This window comes from Salvelinus fontinalis, chromosome 18 (genome assembly GCF_029448725.1).
Source record: "Salvelinus fontinalis isolate EN_2023a chromosome 18, ASM2944872v1, whole genome shotgun sequence".
Lineage (NCBI taxonomy): Eukaryota > Metazoa > Chordata > Actinopteri > Salmoniformes > Salmonidae > Salvelinus > Salvelinus fontinalis.
This window is the reverse complement of record NC_074682.1, coordinates 40,396,774-40,411,928: the sequence shown is the minus strand read 5'-3', so window position 1 is coordinate 40,411,928 and position 15,155 is coordinate 40,396,774. Positions and strand designations below refer to the sequence as shown.

Here is a 15,155-nt window from a genome sequence, read left to right as displayed (position 1 = left end):
ATAGCCTACAGCATTTAAATCTCTTCTGACGCTATATGCATTGTTCCTTGAACTCCTAGTTAATAGTTTTTTTGTGCAGATCGCTAACCTCACGATTCCTCCCCTGTATGTTTTGAATATTCAATTTCTGATTGAAGTCGCTAATGATGATCTCTTTTGTTTTGTTTTCAGATTTTAAGAAGCCTCCTCTTGCTCCTAAACCACAGCTTATGAGTTACCTCTCCTTCAAGCTGCCATCCCCACTCATGTCCCGGCCCTGCTCCTCAGCCAGGGGCCCCAAACCTCTCATTGCCCCCAAACCCAAAGTACCACATGACCTTGAGGGGCGTGACTCTTCCCTGTTCTCCAACAACAGCCAGGAGGGGTGCGCCAACGGGGACCTGCTGCCCTCAGGCGAGGAGCTGGACCAGGAGAATGAGCCAGAGGACTCTCTGAGTGGAGAGGAGGGGCTAGAGGAGGAGCCAGTGGAACTTCAGTATTACTCAGACGCTCTCAGTTCAGGGGTCAATGAGAATGGGTATGAAGAGCAGAGGGAACAGGGGGAAAAGATGATGCAGGAGGAAGAGAAGGACTGGAGGTTAACTGACAGGGTTCAAACAGAGGTGGATTCTTTGGAAATGCTGACGGTCAGTAATGCTGGATTCACAATTGACTCAGTGGACACAGTGGAGATGATCGATTCGGACATCAATGATGACATCGACGCTGAGGGCAGCTATGCAGGCGAGGCGCTGGCCGACAAAGATGGCCTCTCGGTGTGCGACCTCTCCATAACCAGCATTGAGGAGGAGGAGTCAGCATGCTACCCCTGTGAAACTGGGCCTGGGAAAGAGGAGAGGGATGTAGAGGAGGAGAGGGAGCAGGAGGTGGAGTGCCGAAGAGAGGAAGAAAAAGAAGCAGCTGATAGCACAGCAGACGAAGTAACAGCATCTCTTTCTGAGGAACCCAAAGCTCTCCTCATCAAAGACAACAAAGAGGACCTTGTTAGCCAAGAGCATTCATCCTTCAAGGAGGATGAGAAGGAAGCAGAGGAATCCTTACCTAACCCTGGTAGTCCTCACAATGTCCTACAGGAGGACGATGGAAATAATGTAATTGGTCCTACAAATGAGAGAGTAGAAAGGTACCAACCATTTTCCATCATTGACAAAGACCCCATGACTATTCAGTACAAAATGGAAGGAGGTGAGTGCCAACAAAGCCACCATAAAGCAAATCAACTCTTTGACACAGAGGAAGAAGCAGCTGAGCCCAGTCTGGAGCCTTATTACATATCAACTGAGGCCATCGTGAACCCAGAGCAGTGCCCCACAGAGGGCAAAGTTCACGGATTGGCAGAGAGTGAAAGCACTCCGGAGGAATCTTCACTGGCCACCACAGAGACCACGGAACCCAGTGAGTATGCAGCCATAGGTGACAATGACTCGCTGTGTGATGACTCTGACGACATGGGGAAGATTGAGTGTGTCTCCTCTGAGGACTACGTTGAGATAGATGACGATGATAATGATGACAGGGAGAACATGACAGGTTCATGTCAGAGAAGGATGCCTGGATTCCAGACGGTGGAGGCTTTCTTTAACCAGAGTAACAACCAGCCCCGTTTCAGGCTGCTGTCCATCTCTGTGCCAGCGGACACAGACACCGCCCAGGTCTTGTTGTTCTCTGACAGCCAGCTGCGCTCCCCAGATGACTCTGATGTGTTCAGGGATGAGGAGGACCTAGAGGGCCACATCATTCCCTACCTGGATGAGACAACAGACACAGAAGAGAACCTCAGTGATGAGCATGTCTACGAAGAGGCCGGCCTGAACTCAGAGGGGGAGAATTTCCTGCCTTTTGACAGGAAGTCCATTGTCACCAGGTCCCGGTCGCTGTCGGGGAAAGTGCCTGGTTATGTACCTGAGACGGTCCCTGAGGAGGCGGGCTCAGAGTTCCATGTTCAGAACTACTGCAAGGTGGGATTGGACCGGAGGGGACCCGCGTTGAGCAGCAGCCCCATGTTAAACTCAACACGGGCCAAGAGCTCATCCAAACCACATCGCTTTCTCCTGTACCCCCGCTCCTTCTCCATGGAGAGACGGGACCTTCCCCTAAGTGTGTACAGGGAGGGCCAGGGTTCCCCGGGGGAGAGTAGGGAGGACAGCCTCTCTCTGCCGTGTGTCACGGGCTCTTCTGGAAGCTTCTCCCAGCGAAGCCCCCTGCCCTCCAGCGGCCTGTCCACTCCTACATCAATGGTGAACATCCCTCCTCCCTTTGAGCTGGCCTACATCACCAAGAAGCCCATCAACAAAAGCTTTCCGTCCCTGTTCATCGAGGGAGACTCCCCAGACAGGCAGAAGAAGAAGAAGTCCTCCTTCAAGCGCTTCCTGATGTTGAAATTCAGGAGAAAGACGGAGAGCAAGCTGCTAGTGGATGTCAACGTGTCCTCCTCCAGGTCCTCCTCTGAGTCCAGCCACCACGGCCCTGCCAGAGTCCTTGATTCAGACAGGCGCAGCACAGGCAGCTCCCCGCAGCTCAAGTCCTGGACAGTCATTAAGCCCCAGCGCTCTCCAGAGTCCCCATCCACCTTTCTGTTCTATAAGGACGGGAAAAGAAAAAGGGGTTCTGTGGCTTTCCTCAACCGCAGCGTGGCCCGGGTAGAGTCCTTCGAGGATCGCACTCTCGCCCCCTTCACCCCCATCCCCCTGACTAAACCCCGCTCCATCTCCTTCCCCAACGCTGACACATCAGACTACGAGAATATCCCCGCCCAGACTCTCAACTCCGACTATGAGAACATCCAGATCCCCTCTCGGAGGCCTGTACGACCGGGGGCCTTTGCAGAGTTTTTTGATCATCCGAGTCGGGCGCTGTCTTCTGCCAATGACACCGATGGTTACGTAGATATGAGTAGCTTCCCTGGGTTTGAGAGAAATGCTCAATCGTCTGAGCAGGAGCCTGAAAGGTATGGGGACATTTTTGTTTATACCTTGAACTTTACTACTTACTTGGATTTTAAGTTGTATAGTTTGCACATGTGTGTTATTAGTGTGTGTATGCATGTGTGTGTGCAAAATGTAAAACTTGTAGTTCAGACTTGATTTTCCCTTAATTTATCAACCTCTGCAAAAATTTCCATTAATTATAATCCACATAATAATTCACATTTATTGCTTTAGTAAACTGGCTCAAATTAAGATACTACATCCGTAGGAGTGAATAAATCATTGAGGAACAGACATAACAATTCGTTTGGGCAGTTCATAGTTTTTCTGCCTTGGATGGCTACCTAAGGGATACGGTAGGGGAGAGTGGGGTAAATTGAGCCAAAGGGGTAGGTTGAGCCACCCTTGTTTGTTGGAAACCATACACACAATGTATCATTTGACCAAATATTTTGGAAGAGGTCATTATTTCATGTAGTCTGTGAAGGAGGAAACCACATGGAAACAGTGGTAAGCAAGTTTGGTGAAGAAAAAAAAAGGATTTTCACCAAGTCAAATTAATTAATTTTGTTGAGGTTTCATGATGCTTGTGTCTAAACCTAGCTCCAACTGCGCTGTTGAAGCTACTGTAGGAACTAAAGCATTTCGCTACACCCACAATAACATCTGCTAAATATGTGTATGTGACCAAAAACATTTGATTTGATCATTTTAAGATTGTTCTATACATCACTCTTTAAGCTTCAATATGAGGTCCTTAGCATGGGCTAATATGGTATTTTTTTGTTGTTGCCTTGAGGTAAGTTGAGCCAATGGTTGAGCCAATAGCAAGTTGAGAAAATTGAAGTGTTTTCTTCGCAGGTGCAATATGCAAGGCTTTATCGCTGGGATATGAGGTAACAATAGGGACTGGCCTATGTTAAAAGTGTTTGAAAAAAGTACAAAGTATTTGTTAGATATTCAGCCTGTGTTAAAAGATGCTTAAAATGATTAAAAGACAAAAAAGCTATTGGGATTGTGTTGAATTGTATTTGGGAAATAAAGATAGTGTCACGTTCCTGACCTTATTTCCTTTGTGCTGTACTGTTTAGTTGGTCAGGACGTGAGCTGGGTGGGCATTCTATGTTATTGTTTCTATGTTTGGTTTAGGGTTGTTTCTAGCCTGATATGGTTCTCAATCAGGGGCAGGTGTTTTACGTTTCCTCTGATTGGGAATCATATTTAGGTAGGCTGTTCTCACTGTTTGTTTGTGGGTGATTGTTGCTGTGTCTGTGTTTGTTCGCCACACGTTACTGTTTCGTTTCGTTCGTTCGTTCGTTCGTTTGTTCCTGTTCGTGCGTTCATGTTTTATGTTCTCAAGTTCAGGTCTGTTCACGTCGTTTATTGTTTTGTAATTTGTTCAAGTGTTTTTTCGTCTTCGTTTAAATAAACGATAGTATGTATACAAACCACGCTGCATTTTGGTCCGATCCTTGCTCCTCTTCAGACGAGGAGGAAGACGAGCGTTACAGAATCACCCACCAACCAAGGACCAAGCAGCGTGGTAACAGGCAGCAGGAGCAGCGCAAGGAGGAATGGACATGGGAGCAGAGTCTGGATTACACTACATGGGAGGAGATCGACAGGTGGGCGATCGACCCAAGGAGAATGCCGGAGCCCGCCTGGGATTCTCTGGAGCAGTGTGAGGAGGGATACCGGCGAATGGAGGCAGCACGACGACGCGGTAGGAAGCCCGAGAGTCAAGCCCAAAAATGTCTTGGGGGGGGGGGGATACAAGGGAGTGTGGCGAAGTCAGGTAGGAGACCTGCGCCAACTCCCCGAGCTTACCGTGGAGAGCGAAAGTACGGGCAGACACCGTGTTATGCGGTAAAGCGCACGGTGTTTCCTGTACGTGTGCATAGCCCGGTGCGGTACATTCCAGCTCCACGTATCGGCCGGGCTAGATTGAGCATTGAGCCAGGTGCCATGAAGCCAGCTCAACGCGTCTGGTCTCCAGTGCGTCTCCTCGGGCCGGCATACATGGCACCAGCCTTACGCATGGTGTCCCCGGTTCGCCAAAACAGCCCAGTGCGGGTTATTCCACCTCCCCGCACTGGTCGGGCTACGGGGAGCATTCAACCAGGTAAGGTTGGGCAGGCTCGGTGCTCAAGGGAGCCAGTACGCCTGCACGGTCCGGTTTATCCGGCGCCACCTCCCCGCCCCAGCCCAGTACCACCAGTACCAACACCACGCACCAGGCTTCCAGTGTGTCTCCAGAGCCCTGTAACTCCTCCAAGCACTCGCCCTGTGGTTTGTGTCTCCAGCCCATTACCACCAGTGCCTACACCACGCACCAAGCCTCCTGTGCGTCTCCAGAGCCCTGTGCGCCCTGTTGCTGCTCCCCGCACTAGCCTTAAGGTGCGTGTCCTTAGCCCGGTACCACCAGTTCCGGCACCATGCACCAGGCCTACTGTGCGCCTCAGCCGGCCAGAGTCTGCACTGCCCGTCTGCCCAGCGCCGTCTGCACTGCCCGTCTGCCCAGCTCCATCTGCACTGCCTGTCTGCCCAGCGCCGTCTGCACTGCCAGTCTGCCCAGCGCCGTCTGCACTGCCCGTCTGCCCAGCGCCGTCTGAACTGCCCGTCTGTCCTGAGCCTTCAAAGCCGCCCGTCTGTCCTGAGCCTTCAGAGCCGCCCGTCAGTCAGGAGCCGCTAGAGCCGTCCGTCAGTCAGGAGCCGCTAGAGCCGTCCGTCAGTCAGGAGCCGCTAGAGCCGTCCGTCAGCCAGGAGCCGCCAGAGCCGCCAGCACCCCAGGAGCTGCCAGAGCCGCCAGCCAGCCAGGAGCTGCCAGAGCCGCCAGCCAGCCAGGAGCTGCCAGAGCCGTCAGTCAGCCAGGATCTGCCAGAGTCGTCAGTCAGCCAGGAGCTGCCAGAGCTACCTGTCACGCCGGCGATGCCGGAATTCCCCCTCAGTCCGGAGCTGCCTCTCAGTCCGGTGCTGCTCCTCAGTCCGGTGCTGCCCCTTAATCCAGTGGGGTTAATATGGAGGGTAGCCATTAGGAGGAGGCCACGGAAGCGGGGATTAACTATGGTGGGGTGGGGGCCACGTCCAGAGCCGCCACCTTGGACAGATGCCCACCCAGACCCTCCCCTATAGGTTCAGGTTTTGCGGCTGGAGTCCGCACCTTGGGGGGGGGGGGGGTACTGTCACGTTCCTGACCTTATTTCCTTTGTTCTGTATTCTGTATTGTTTAGTTGGTCAGGACGTGAGCTGGGTGGGCATTCTATGTTATGTGTTTCTATGTTTGGTTTAGGGTTGTTTCTAGCCTGATATGGTTCTCAATCAGGGGCAGGTGTTTTACATTTCCTCTGATTGGGAATCATATTTAGGTAGGCTGTTCTCACTGTTTGTTTCTGGGTGATTGTTGCTGTGTCTCTGTTTGTTCGCCACACGGTACTGTTTCGTTTCGTTCGTTCGTTTGTTCCTGTTCGTGCGTTCATGTTTTATGTTCTCAAGTTCAGGTCTGTTCATGTCGTTTATTGTTTTGTAATTTGTTCAAGTGTTTTTTCGTCTTCGTTTAGATAAACGATAGTATGTATTCAAACCACGCTGCATTTTGGTCCGATCCTTGCTCCTCTTCAGACGAGGAGGAAGATGAACGTTACAGATAGACATGGTTTTAAAAAGGTAGTGGTAATATTTTGTTCAGTACAGACATTTGTAGGTGGCTTAACTTACCATGTACCGCTGCTTAACTTACCTCATACCCTTTTTTTGGACAAGCTATGTTTTCAAAACAGTAATGTTTACATGAATTCTGATTATTTCCAGGGATACACAACATCCTGAAATATATGTAGGTATATTTGTAAGAAAGAATACTATATTTCTTTTGACGGAGTGATGCTGAATGAAATTATCTTTTCAACTTACCCAACTCTCCCCTACCTACGAGTCCCATGATTGGTGGGGCTGGACAGTGGACAAGGGATTCTGTTTTGTTGGACAAGCTGAGTCCATAGTGAAGTGAAATGTGTGAAATGCAGAGTATTCTCCTCACACCTTCACTGTTGTTATGGTTTTTGCGGGGATGATCTCCAGTGCTTGGCTGACATTACCCCCCTCCCCCCTCCCCCTGCACCCCCACAGTACTGCACCCTTATTATACAGACCTCCCCAGATGATTAATTGTCAGAGCATTTTGGAGTCATCCCTCTTCCCTCCAGCCAATCAGAAACAGGATTGGGAGATACAATCTCAGTGTTCTGTGTGCTCTATGATGTGTTGCCCTCAGCATAGTAGCCACGTTTATTATTCTGGAGGTGCATGGGAGGTAATCATAAGGGTGTGTTGATATACAGGACTCTGGGAATCCTCTGAACTGGTGATGCTGTTTCGTGTTGTTGCATCATACGCATCCAAATGATGTTCAGTTCACATTAAAATTATACATTGGCACTAAGACATTTGAAAGGAAATTGTTTGCAAATAAAGGGTCAGAGATCCACTGCCTGTACCAACCACACGTCTTACTGTATTTTACTCTAACATTTGAACTGATATGGGTTTAGACTGCACATGTTGACTGTCTTTATTGTGCATAGCAGACTATTTGGCTGTTGATCAGTTTGTAATGGTCAGAAGGATCAGACTGTAGTTTCTGCGGGAGGTTGGTCAGCAGTGGTCAGGGGCTCTGTCTGTGGAGGTTGGTCAGCAGTGGTCCGGGGCTCTGTCTGTAGGTGTTGGATGGAGGTTGGTCAGCAGTGGTCCGGGGCTCTGTCTGTAGGTGTTGGATGGAGGTTGGTCAGCAGTGGTCCGGGGCTCTGTGTGTAGGTGTTGGGTGGAGGTTGGTCAGCAGTGGTCCGGGGCTCTGTCTGTAGGTGTTGGGATGGAGGTTGGTCAGCAGTGGTCCGGGGCTCTGTCTGTAGGTGTTGGGTGGAGGTTGGTCAGCAGTGGTCTGGTGCTCTGTCTGTAGGTGTTGGGATGGAGGTTGGTCAGCAGTGGTCCGGGACTCTGTCTGTAGGTGTTGGGATGGAGGTTGGTCAGCAGTGGTCCGGGGCTCTGTCTGTAGGTGTTGGGTGGAGGTTGGTCAGCAGTGGTCCGGTGCTCTGTCTGTAGGTGTTGGGATGGAGGTTGGTCAGCAGTGGTCCGGGGCTTTGTCTGTAGGTGTTGGATGGAGGTTGGTCAGCAGTGGTCCGGGGCTCTGTCTGTAGGTGTTGGGTTGGAGGTTGGTCAGCAGTGGTCCGGGGCTCTGTCTGTAGGTGTTGGATGGAGGTTGGTCAACAGTGGTCCGGGGCTCTGTCTGTAGGTGTTGGGTGGAGGTTGGTCAGCAGTGGTCCGGGGCTCTGTCTGTAGGTGTTGGATGGAGGTTGGTCAGCAGTGGTCCGGGGCTCTGTCTGTAGGTGTTGGATGGAGGTTGGTCAGCAGTGGTCCGGGGCTCTGTCTGTAGGTGTTGGGTTGGAGGTTGGTCAGCAGTGGTCCGGGGCTCTGTGTGTAGGTGTTGGATGGAGGTTGGTCAGCAGTGGTCCGGGGCTCTGTCTGTAGGTGTTGGGTGGAGTTTGGTCAGCAGTGGTCCGGGGCTCTGTCTGTAGGTGTTGGGTGGAGGTTAGTCAGCAGTGGTCCGGGGCTCTGTCTGTAGGTGTTGGGTTGGAGGTTGGTCAGCAGTGGTCCGGGACTCTGTCTGTAGGTGTTGGATGGAGGTTGGTCAGCAGTGGTCCGGGGCTCTGTCTGTAGGTGTTGGATGGAGGTTGGTCAGCATTGGTCCGGGGCTCTGTCTGTAGGTGTTGGGCGGAGGTTGGTCAACAGTGGTCCGGGGCTCTGTCTGTAGGTGTTGGGTGGAGGTTGGTCAGCATGGGTCCGGTGCTCTGTGTGTAGGTGTTGGGTTGGAGGTTGGTCAGCAGTGGTCCGGCGCTCTGTGTGTAGGTGTTGGGCGGAGGTTGGTCAACAGTGGTCCGGGGCTCTGTCTGTAGGTGTTGGATGAAGGTTGGTCAGCAGTGGTCCGGGGCTCTGTCTGTAGGTGTTGGGTGGAGGTTGGTCAGCAGTGGTCCGTGACTCTGTCTGTAGGTGTTGGGTGGAGGTTGGTCAGCAGTGGTCCGGGGCTCTGTGTGTAGGTGTTGGGTGGAGGTTGGTCAGCAGTGGTCCGGGGCTCTGTCTGTAGGTGTTGGGTGGAGGTTGGTCAGCAGTGGTCCGGGGTTCTGTCTGTAGGTGTTGGGCGGAGGTTGGTCAACAGTGGTCCGGGGCTCTGTCTGTAGGTGTTGGGTGGAGGTTGGTCAGCAGTGGTCCGGGGCTCTGTCTGTAGGTGTTGGGCGGAGGTTGGTCAACAGTGGTCCGGGGCTCTGTCTGTAGGTGTTGGGTTGGAGGTTGGTCAGCAGTGGTCCGGGGCTCTGTCTGTAGGTGTTGGGTGAAGGTTGGTCAGCAGTGGTCCGGGGCTCTGTCTGTAGGTGTTGGACGGAGGTTGGTCAGCAGTGGTCCGGGGCTCTGTCTGTAGGTGTTGGGTGGAGGTTGGTCAGCAGTGGTCTGGTGCTCTGTCTGTAGGTGTTGGGATGGAGGTTGGTCAGCAGTGGTCCGGGACTCTGTCTGTAGGTGTTGGATGGAGGTTGGTCAGCAGTGGTCCGGGACTCTGTCTGTAGGTGTTGGGATGGAGGTTGGTCAGCAGTGGTCCGGGGCTCTGTCTGTAGGTGTTGGGTGGAGGTTGGTCAACAGTGGTCCGGGGCTCTGTCTGTAGGTGTTGGATGGAGGTTGGTCAGCAGTGGTCCGGGGCTCTGTCTGTAGGTGTTGGGTTGGAGGTTGGTCAGCAGTGGTCCGGGGCTCTGTGTGTAGGTGTTGGATGGAGGTTGGTCAGCAGTGGTCCGGGGCTCTGTCTGTAGGTGTTGGGTTGGAGGTTGGTCAGCATTGGTCCGGGGCTCTGTCTGTAGGTGTTGGGTTGGAGGTTGGTCAGCAGTGGTCCGGGGCTCTGTGTGTAGGTGTTGGATGGAGGTTGGTCAGCAGTGGTCCGGGGCTCTGTCTGTAGGTGTTGGGTGGAGTTTGGTCAGCAGTGGTCCGGGGCTCTGTCTGTAGGTGTTGGGTGGAGGTTAGTCAGCAGTGGTCCGGGGCTCTGTCTGTAGGTGTTGGGTTGGAGGTTGGTCAGCAGTGGTCCGGGACTCTGTCTGTAGGTGTTGGATGGAGGTTGGTCAGCAGTGGTCCGGGGCTCTGTCTGTAGGTGTTGGATGGAGGTTGGTCAGCATTGGTCCGGGGCTCTGTCTGTAGGTGTTGGGCGGAGGTTGGTCAACAGTGGTCCGGGGCTCTGTCTGTAGGTGTTGGGTGGAGGTTGGTCAGCATGGGTCCGGTGCTCTGTGTGTAGGTGTTGGGTTGGAGGTTGGTCAGCAGTGGTCCGGCGCTCTGTGTGTAGGTGTTGGGCGGAGGTTGGTCAACAGTGGTCCGGGGCTCTGTCTGTAGGTGTTGGATGGAGGTTGGTCAGCAGTGGTCCGGGGCTCTGTCTGTAGGTGTTGGGTGGAGGTTGGTCAGCAGTGGTCCGTGACTCTGTCTGTAGGTGTTGGGTGGAGGTTGGTCAGCAGTGGTCCGGGGCTCTGTGTGTAGGTGTTGGGTGGAGGTTGGTCAGCAGTGGTCCGGGGCTCTGTCTGTAGGTGTTGGGTGGAGGTTGGTCAGCAGTGGTCCGGGGTTCTGTCTGTAGGTGTTGGGCGGAGGTTGGTCAACAGTGGTCCGGGGCTCTGTCTGTAGGTGTTGGGTGGAGGTTGGTCAGCAGTGGTCCGGGGCTCTGTCTGTAGGTGTTGGGTTGGAGGTTGGTCAGCAGTGGTCCGGGGCTCTGTGTGTAGGTGTTGGATGGAGGTTGGTCAGCAGTGGTCCGGGGCTCTGTCTGTAGGTGTTGGGTTGGAGGTTGGTCAGCAGTGGTCCGGGACTCTGTCTGTAGGTGTTGGATGGAGGTTGGTCAGCAGTGGTCCGGGGCTCTGTCTGTAGGTGTTGGATGGAGGTTGGTCAGCAGTGGTCCGGGACTCTGTCTGTAGGTGTTGGATGGAGGTTGGTCAGCAGTGGTCCGGGGCTCTGTCTGTAGGTGTTGGGTGGAGTTTGGTCAGCAGTGGTCCGGGGCTCTGTCTGTAGGTGTTGGGTGGAGGTTAGTCAGCAGTGGTCCGGGGCTCTGTCTGTAGGTGTTGGGTTGGAGGTTGGTCAGCAGTGGTCCGGGACTCTGTCTGTAGGTGTTGGATGGAGGTTGGTCAGCAGTGGTCCGGGGCTCTGTCTGTAGGTGTTGGATGGAGGTTGGTCAGCATTGGTCCGGGGCTCTGTCTGTAGGTGTTGGGCGGAGGTTGGTCAACAGTGGTCCGGGGCTCTGTCTGTAGGTGTTGGGTGGAGGTTGGTCAGCATGGGTCCGGTGCTCTGTGTGTAGGTGTTGGGTTGGAGGTTGGTCAGCAGTGGTCCGGCGCTCTGTGTGTAGGTGTTGGGCGGAGGTTGGTCAACAGTGGTCCGGGGCTCTGTCTGTAGGTGTTGGATGGAGGTTGGTCAGCAGTCGTCCGGGGCTCTGTCTGTAGGTGTTGGGTGGAGGTTGGTCAGCAGTGGTCCGTGACTCTGTCTGTAGGTGTTGGGTGGAGGTTGGTCAGCAGTGGTCCGGGGCTCTGTGTGTAGGTGTTGGGTGGAGGTTGGTCAGCAGTGGTCCGGGGCTCTGTCTGTAGGTGTTGGGTGGAGGTTGGTCAGCAGTGGTCCGGGGTTCTGTCCGTAGGTGTTGGGCGGAGGTTGGTCAACAGTGGTCCGGGGCTCTGTCTGTAGGTGTTGGGTGGAGGTTGGTCAGCAGTGGTCCGGGGCTCTGTCTGTAGGTGTTGGGCGGAGGTTGGTCAACAGTGGTCCGGGGCTCTGTCTGTAGGTGTTGGGTTGGAGGTTGGTCAGCAGTGGTCCGGGGCTCTGTCTGTAGGTGTTGGGTGAAGGTTGGTCAGCAGTGGTCCGGGGCTCTGTCTGTAGGTGTTGGACGGAGGTTGGTCAGCAGTGGTCCGGGGCTCTGTCTGTAGGTGTTGGGTGGAGGTTGGTCAGCAGTAGTCCGGGGCTCTGTGTGTAGGTGTTGGGTGGAGGTTGGTCAGCAGTGGTCCGGGGCTCTGTCTGTAGGTGTTGGGTGGAGGTTGGTCAACAGTGGTCCGGGGCTCTGTCTGTAGGTGTTGGATGGAGGTTGGTCAGCAGTGGTCCGGGGCTCTGTCTGTAGGTGTTGGGTGGAGGTTGGTCAGCAGTGGTCCGGGGCTCTGTCTGTAGGTGTTGGGTGGAGGTTGGTCAGCAGTGGTCCGGGGCTCTGTGTGTAGGTGTTGGGTGGAGTTTGGTCAGCAGTGGTCCGGGGCTCTGTCTGTAGGTGTTGGGTGGAGGTTAGTCAGCAGTGGTCCGGGGCTCTGTCTGTAGGTGTTGGATGGAGGTTGGTCCACAGTGGTCCGGGGCTCTGTCTGTAGGTGTTGGGTGGAGGTTGGTCAGCAGTGGTCAGGGGCTCTGTCTGTAGGTGTTGGGTGGAGGTTGGTCAGCAGTGCTCAGGGTCTCTGTCTGTAGGTGTTGGGTGGAGGTTGGTCAGCAGTGCTCAGGGGCTCTGTTTGTAGGCTAGGTGTTGGCTGGAGGAAGTTCTGGGTGTGGAACCTGTGAGGTCATTGTCAGGTCGTCCGTGGGAGGAATCGTACTGCCTTTGAGCGACCACCTCCCTGTTTATGCGAAATGCCGGACAAGAGAGGGGGTGGGGGACTTTACAGGGCTTACAGTACATACAGTACTGTACCTCAACTGGCGTGCACCAAGTTGAGATGTAACAGTAGGGTGACCTAACACCTCCAGTAGCCTTGGTGCTAGTCTGCTTAAGCCAATATGTGGTTGAGTTGTTTGTGGTGTTTAATGCAGAAACAGTCAAGCACCGTGTTACACCTCTTGTGATAGCATTAACAGCACTGAACATGATTTGTACCCCAGTCTTCTATACATGTATTTTCACTATTTTAGCCACTGTAGAATACTTACTATCCAATAAACCAAATCCTTCAGTATACTTAAGGTCATTGAGCAGTGTCCACTCACCCTCCCACTATCAGCAGAAGGAACAAATAGGCTCACAAAGAGCCTGGGGAAGCGGGTAAGAATAATTGTTTTTCTCCTTTTGTAATTTGCCACTAGATTTAGCCTTCGGCTGTCCTAAAACAGCATAGCACAAATGCTGCAGAGACTGGGATGCTATTGCCTTGAGTTGCCAGAGTGCAGAAGTTGTAACATGCTGAGATTAAGAAGTGGTTTTGGTGGGAAATGATTTGGAGGTTGAAAACTGAGAACTGACTTAATGATCTGATTTGGTCCATGGCACTAGCATTAACTGGGAAGGTACTAATCTGCTATATACAGTACCAGTAAAAAGTTTGGATTAACCTACTCATTCAAGAGTTTTTCTTTATTTTTACTATTTTCTACAAATAATTTAAATATATAGAAATAAATGTATAAATAAATACATTATCTACCTATAAATAATAGTTTAGACATCACACTGTGAAATAACACATGGAATTAAGTAGTAACCAAAAAACTGTTAAACAAATGTAAATATAAAATATATTTGAGATTCTTCAAAGTAGCCACCCTTTGCCTTGATGACAGGTTTGCACACTCTTGGAATTCTCTCAACCAGCTTCATGAGGTAGTCACCTGGAATGCATTTCAATTAATCGGTGTGCCTTGTTAAAAGTTCACTTGTGGAATTTCTTTCCTCTTTAATCAGTTTGAGCCAATTAGTTGTGTTGTGACAAATTCTCTAAAATGACATTGGAGGCGGCTTATGGTAGAGAAATGAACATGAAATTATCTGGCAACAGTTCTGGTGGACATTCCTGCAGTCAGCATGCCAAGTGCACGCTCCCTCAACTTGAGACATCTGTGGCATTGGGTTGTGTGACAAAACTGCACATTTTATGTGGCCTTGTATTGTCCCCAGCACAAGGTGCAACCTGTGTAATGAACATTCTGTTTAATCAGCTTCTGGATATGCCACACTTGTTAGGTGGATGGATTATCTTGGCAAAGGCGAAATGCTCACTAACAGGGATGTAAACAAATTTGTGCCCAACATTTGAGAGAAATAAACTATTTATGTGTATGGAACATTTCTGCTCAGAAAACATTGGACTAAAACGTTACATGTTGCATTTATGTTTTTGTTCAGTGTAGTAACTTCCTATCTGTGAGAAGCAAAGAATGGAACCCCATTCATGTTGTATTTTTTTGGGGAGAATTGTCTAATGTACATTTCAGTGGTGTTAAACCCATTGGAGCACCATTGAAGCACAGCATTCACACTGTCACAGCAATAAGAATCACCGGGGTCTGCCACGCTGCTAACTCACAGATGTGTTGTCATTAGAGCATTAGCGCACACTCCACACTGAGCCGCAATCATTAGCATATCCACCCAGGCTCCCAGCAGAAGTGCATCTGTCAGCATGTACCATCCCATCCCATGGCCTGGGTATGGCTGTGTCGCTGGAGGCACTATAGAAGGTTTATTGGTCTCTCCCCACGCTGAATCTATTGTCTATCTATTGTCATAATTTCACATTCATGCTATCCATACTTCTGATGGTCCTCCACATACTGTAGCTTTGCTATTATTACAGCAGTATTTTAACATGGAGACATATAAAGTCAACTCAGACGGTTGAGTGCAATTCATCTGCGTCATATATCTCACAGATAAAGCTTTATGGAGAGAGGAGAGTAGGACTGCTCTAACTAAGAGACACATTATGTGGAGGAAACTGAAATAAACTGTGTACAAAACAGTAGGAACACATTCCTAACATTGAGTTGCACCCCCTTTTGCCATCAGAACAGCCTCAAGTCATAGGAGCACAGGGAGTTCCACAGGGATGCTGGCCCATGTTGACTCCAATGCTTCCCACAGTTGTGTTAAGTTGGCTGGATGTCCTTTGGGTGGTGGACCATTCTTGATGCACACAGGAAACTGTTGTGTGAAAAACTCAGCAGCATTGCAGTTCTTGAGACACTAAAACCGGTGCCCTGGCACTTACTACCATAACCCGTTAAAAGGCACTTAAATCTTTTGTCTTGCCCATTCACCCTCGCAATGGCACACATGCACTATCCAGGTCTCATTTGTCTCAATGTTGAAAAATCCTTCTTTAAAGTGGATTTAACAGGTGACATCACTAAGGGATCATAGCTTTCACCTTGATTCACCTGCCAGTGTATGTCATGGAAAGAGCAGGTGTTCCTAATGTTTAGTGCACTTAGTGTATTGAAACA

General features: G+C 51.7%; 1 protein-coding gene across 2 annotated transcripts in view; it reads left to right on the top strand.

Annotated features, from left to right (window-relative positions):
* The window catches only part of LOC129815502 (FYVE, RhoGEF and PH domain-containing protein 5-like), a 59,153-nt gene that overhangs the window by 8,372 nt on the left and 35,626 nt on the right, over positions 1-15,155 (top strand). For both annotated transcript variants that reach the window (XM_055869392.1, XM_055869391.1), the window contains exon 2: positions 172-2,947. In XM_055869392.1, the coding sequence (XP_055725367.1) occupies positions 172-2,947 (2,776 nt within the window). The remainder of the gene's footprint in view (positions 1-171; positions 2,948-15,155) is intronic.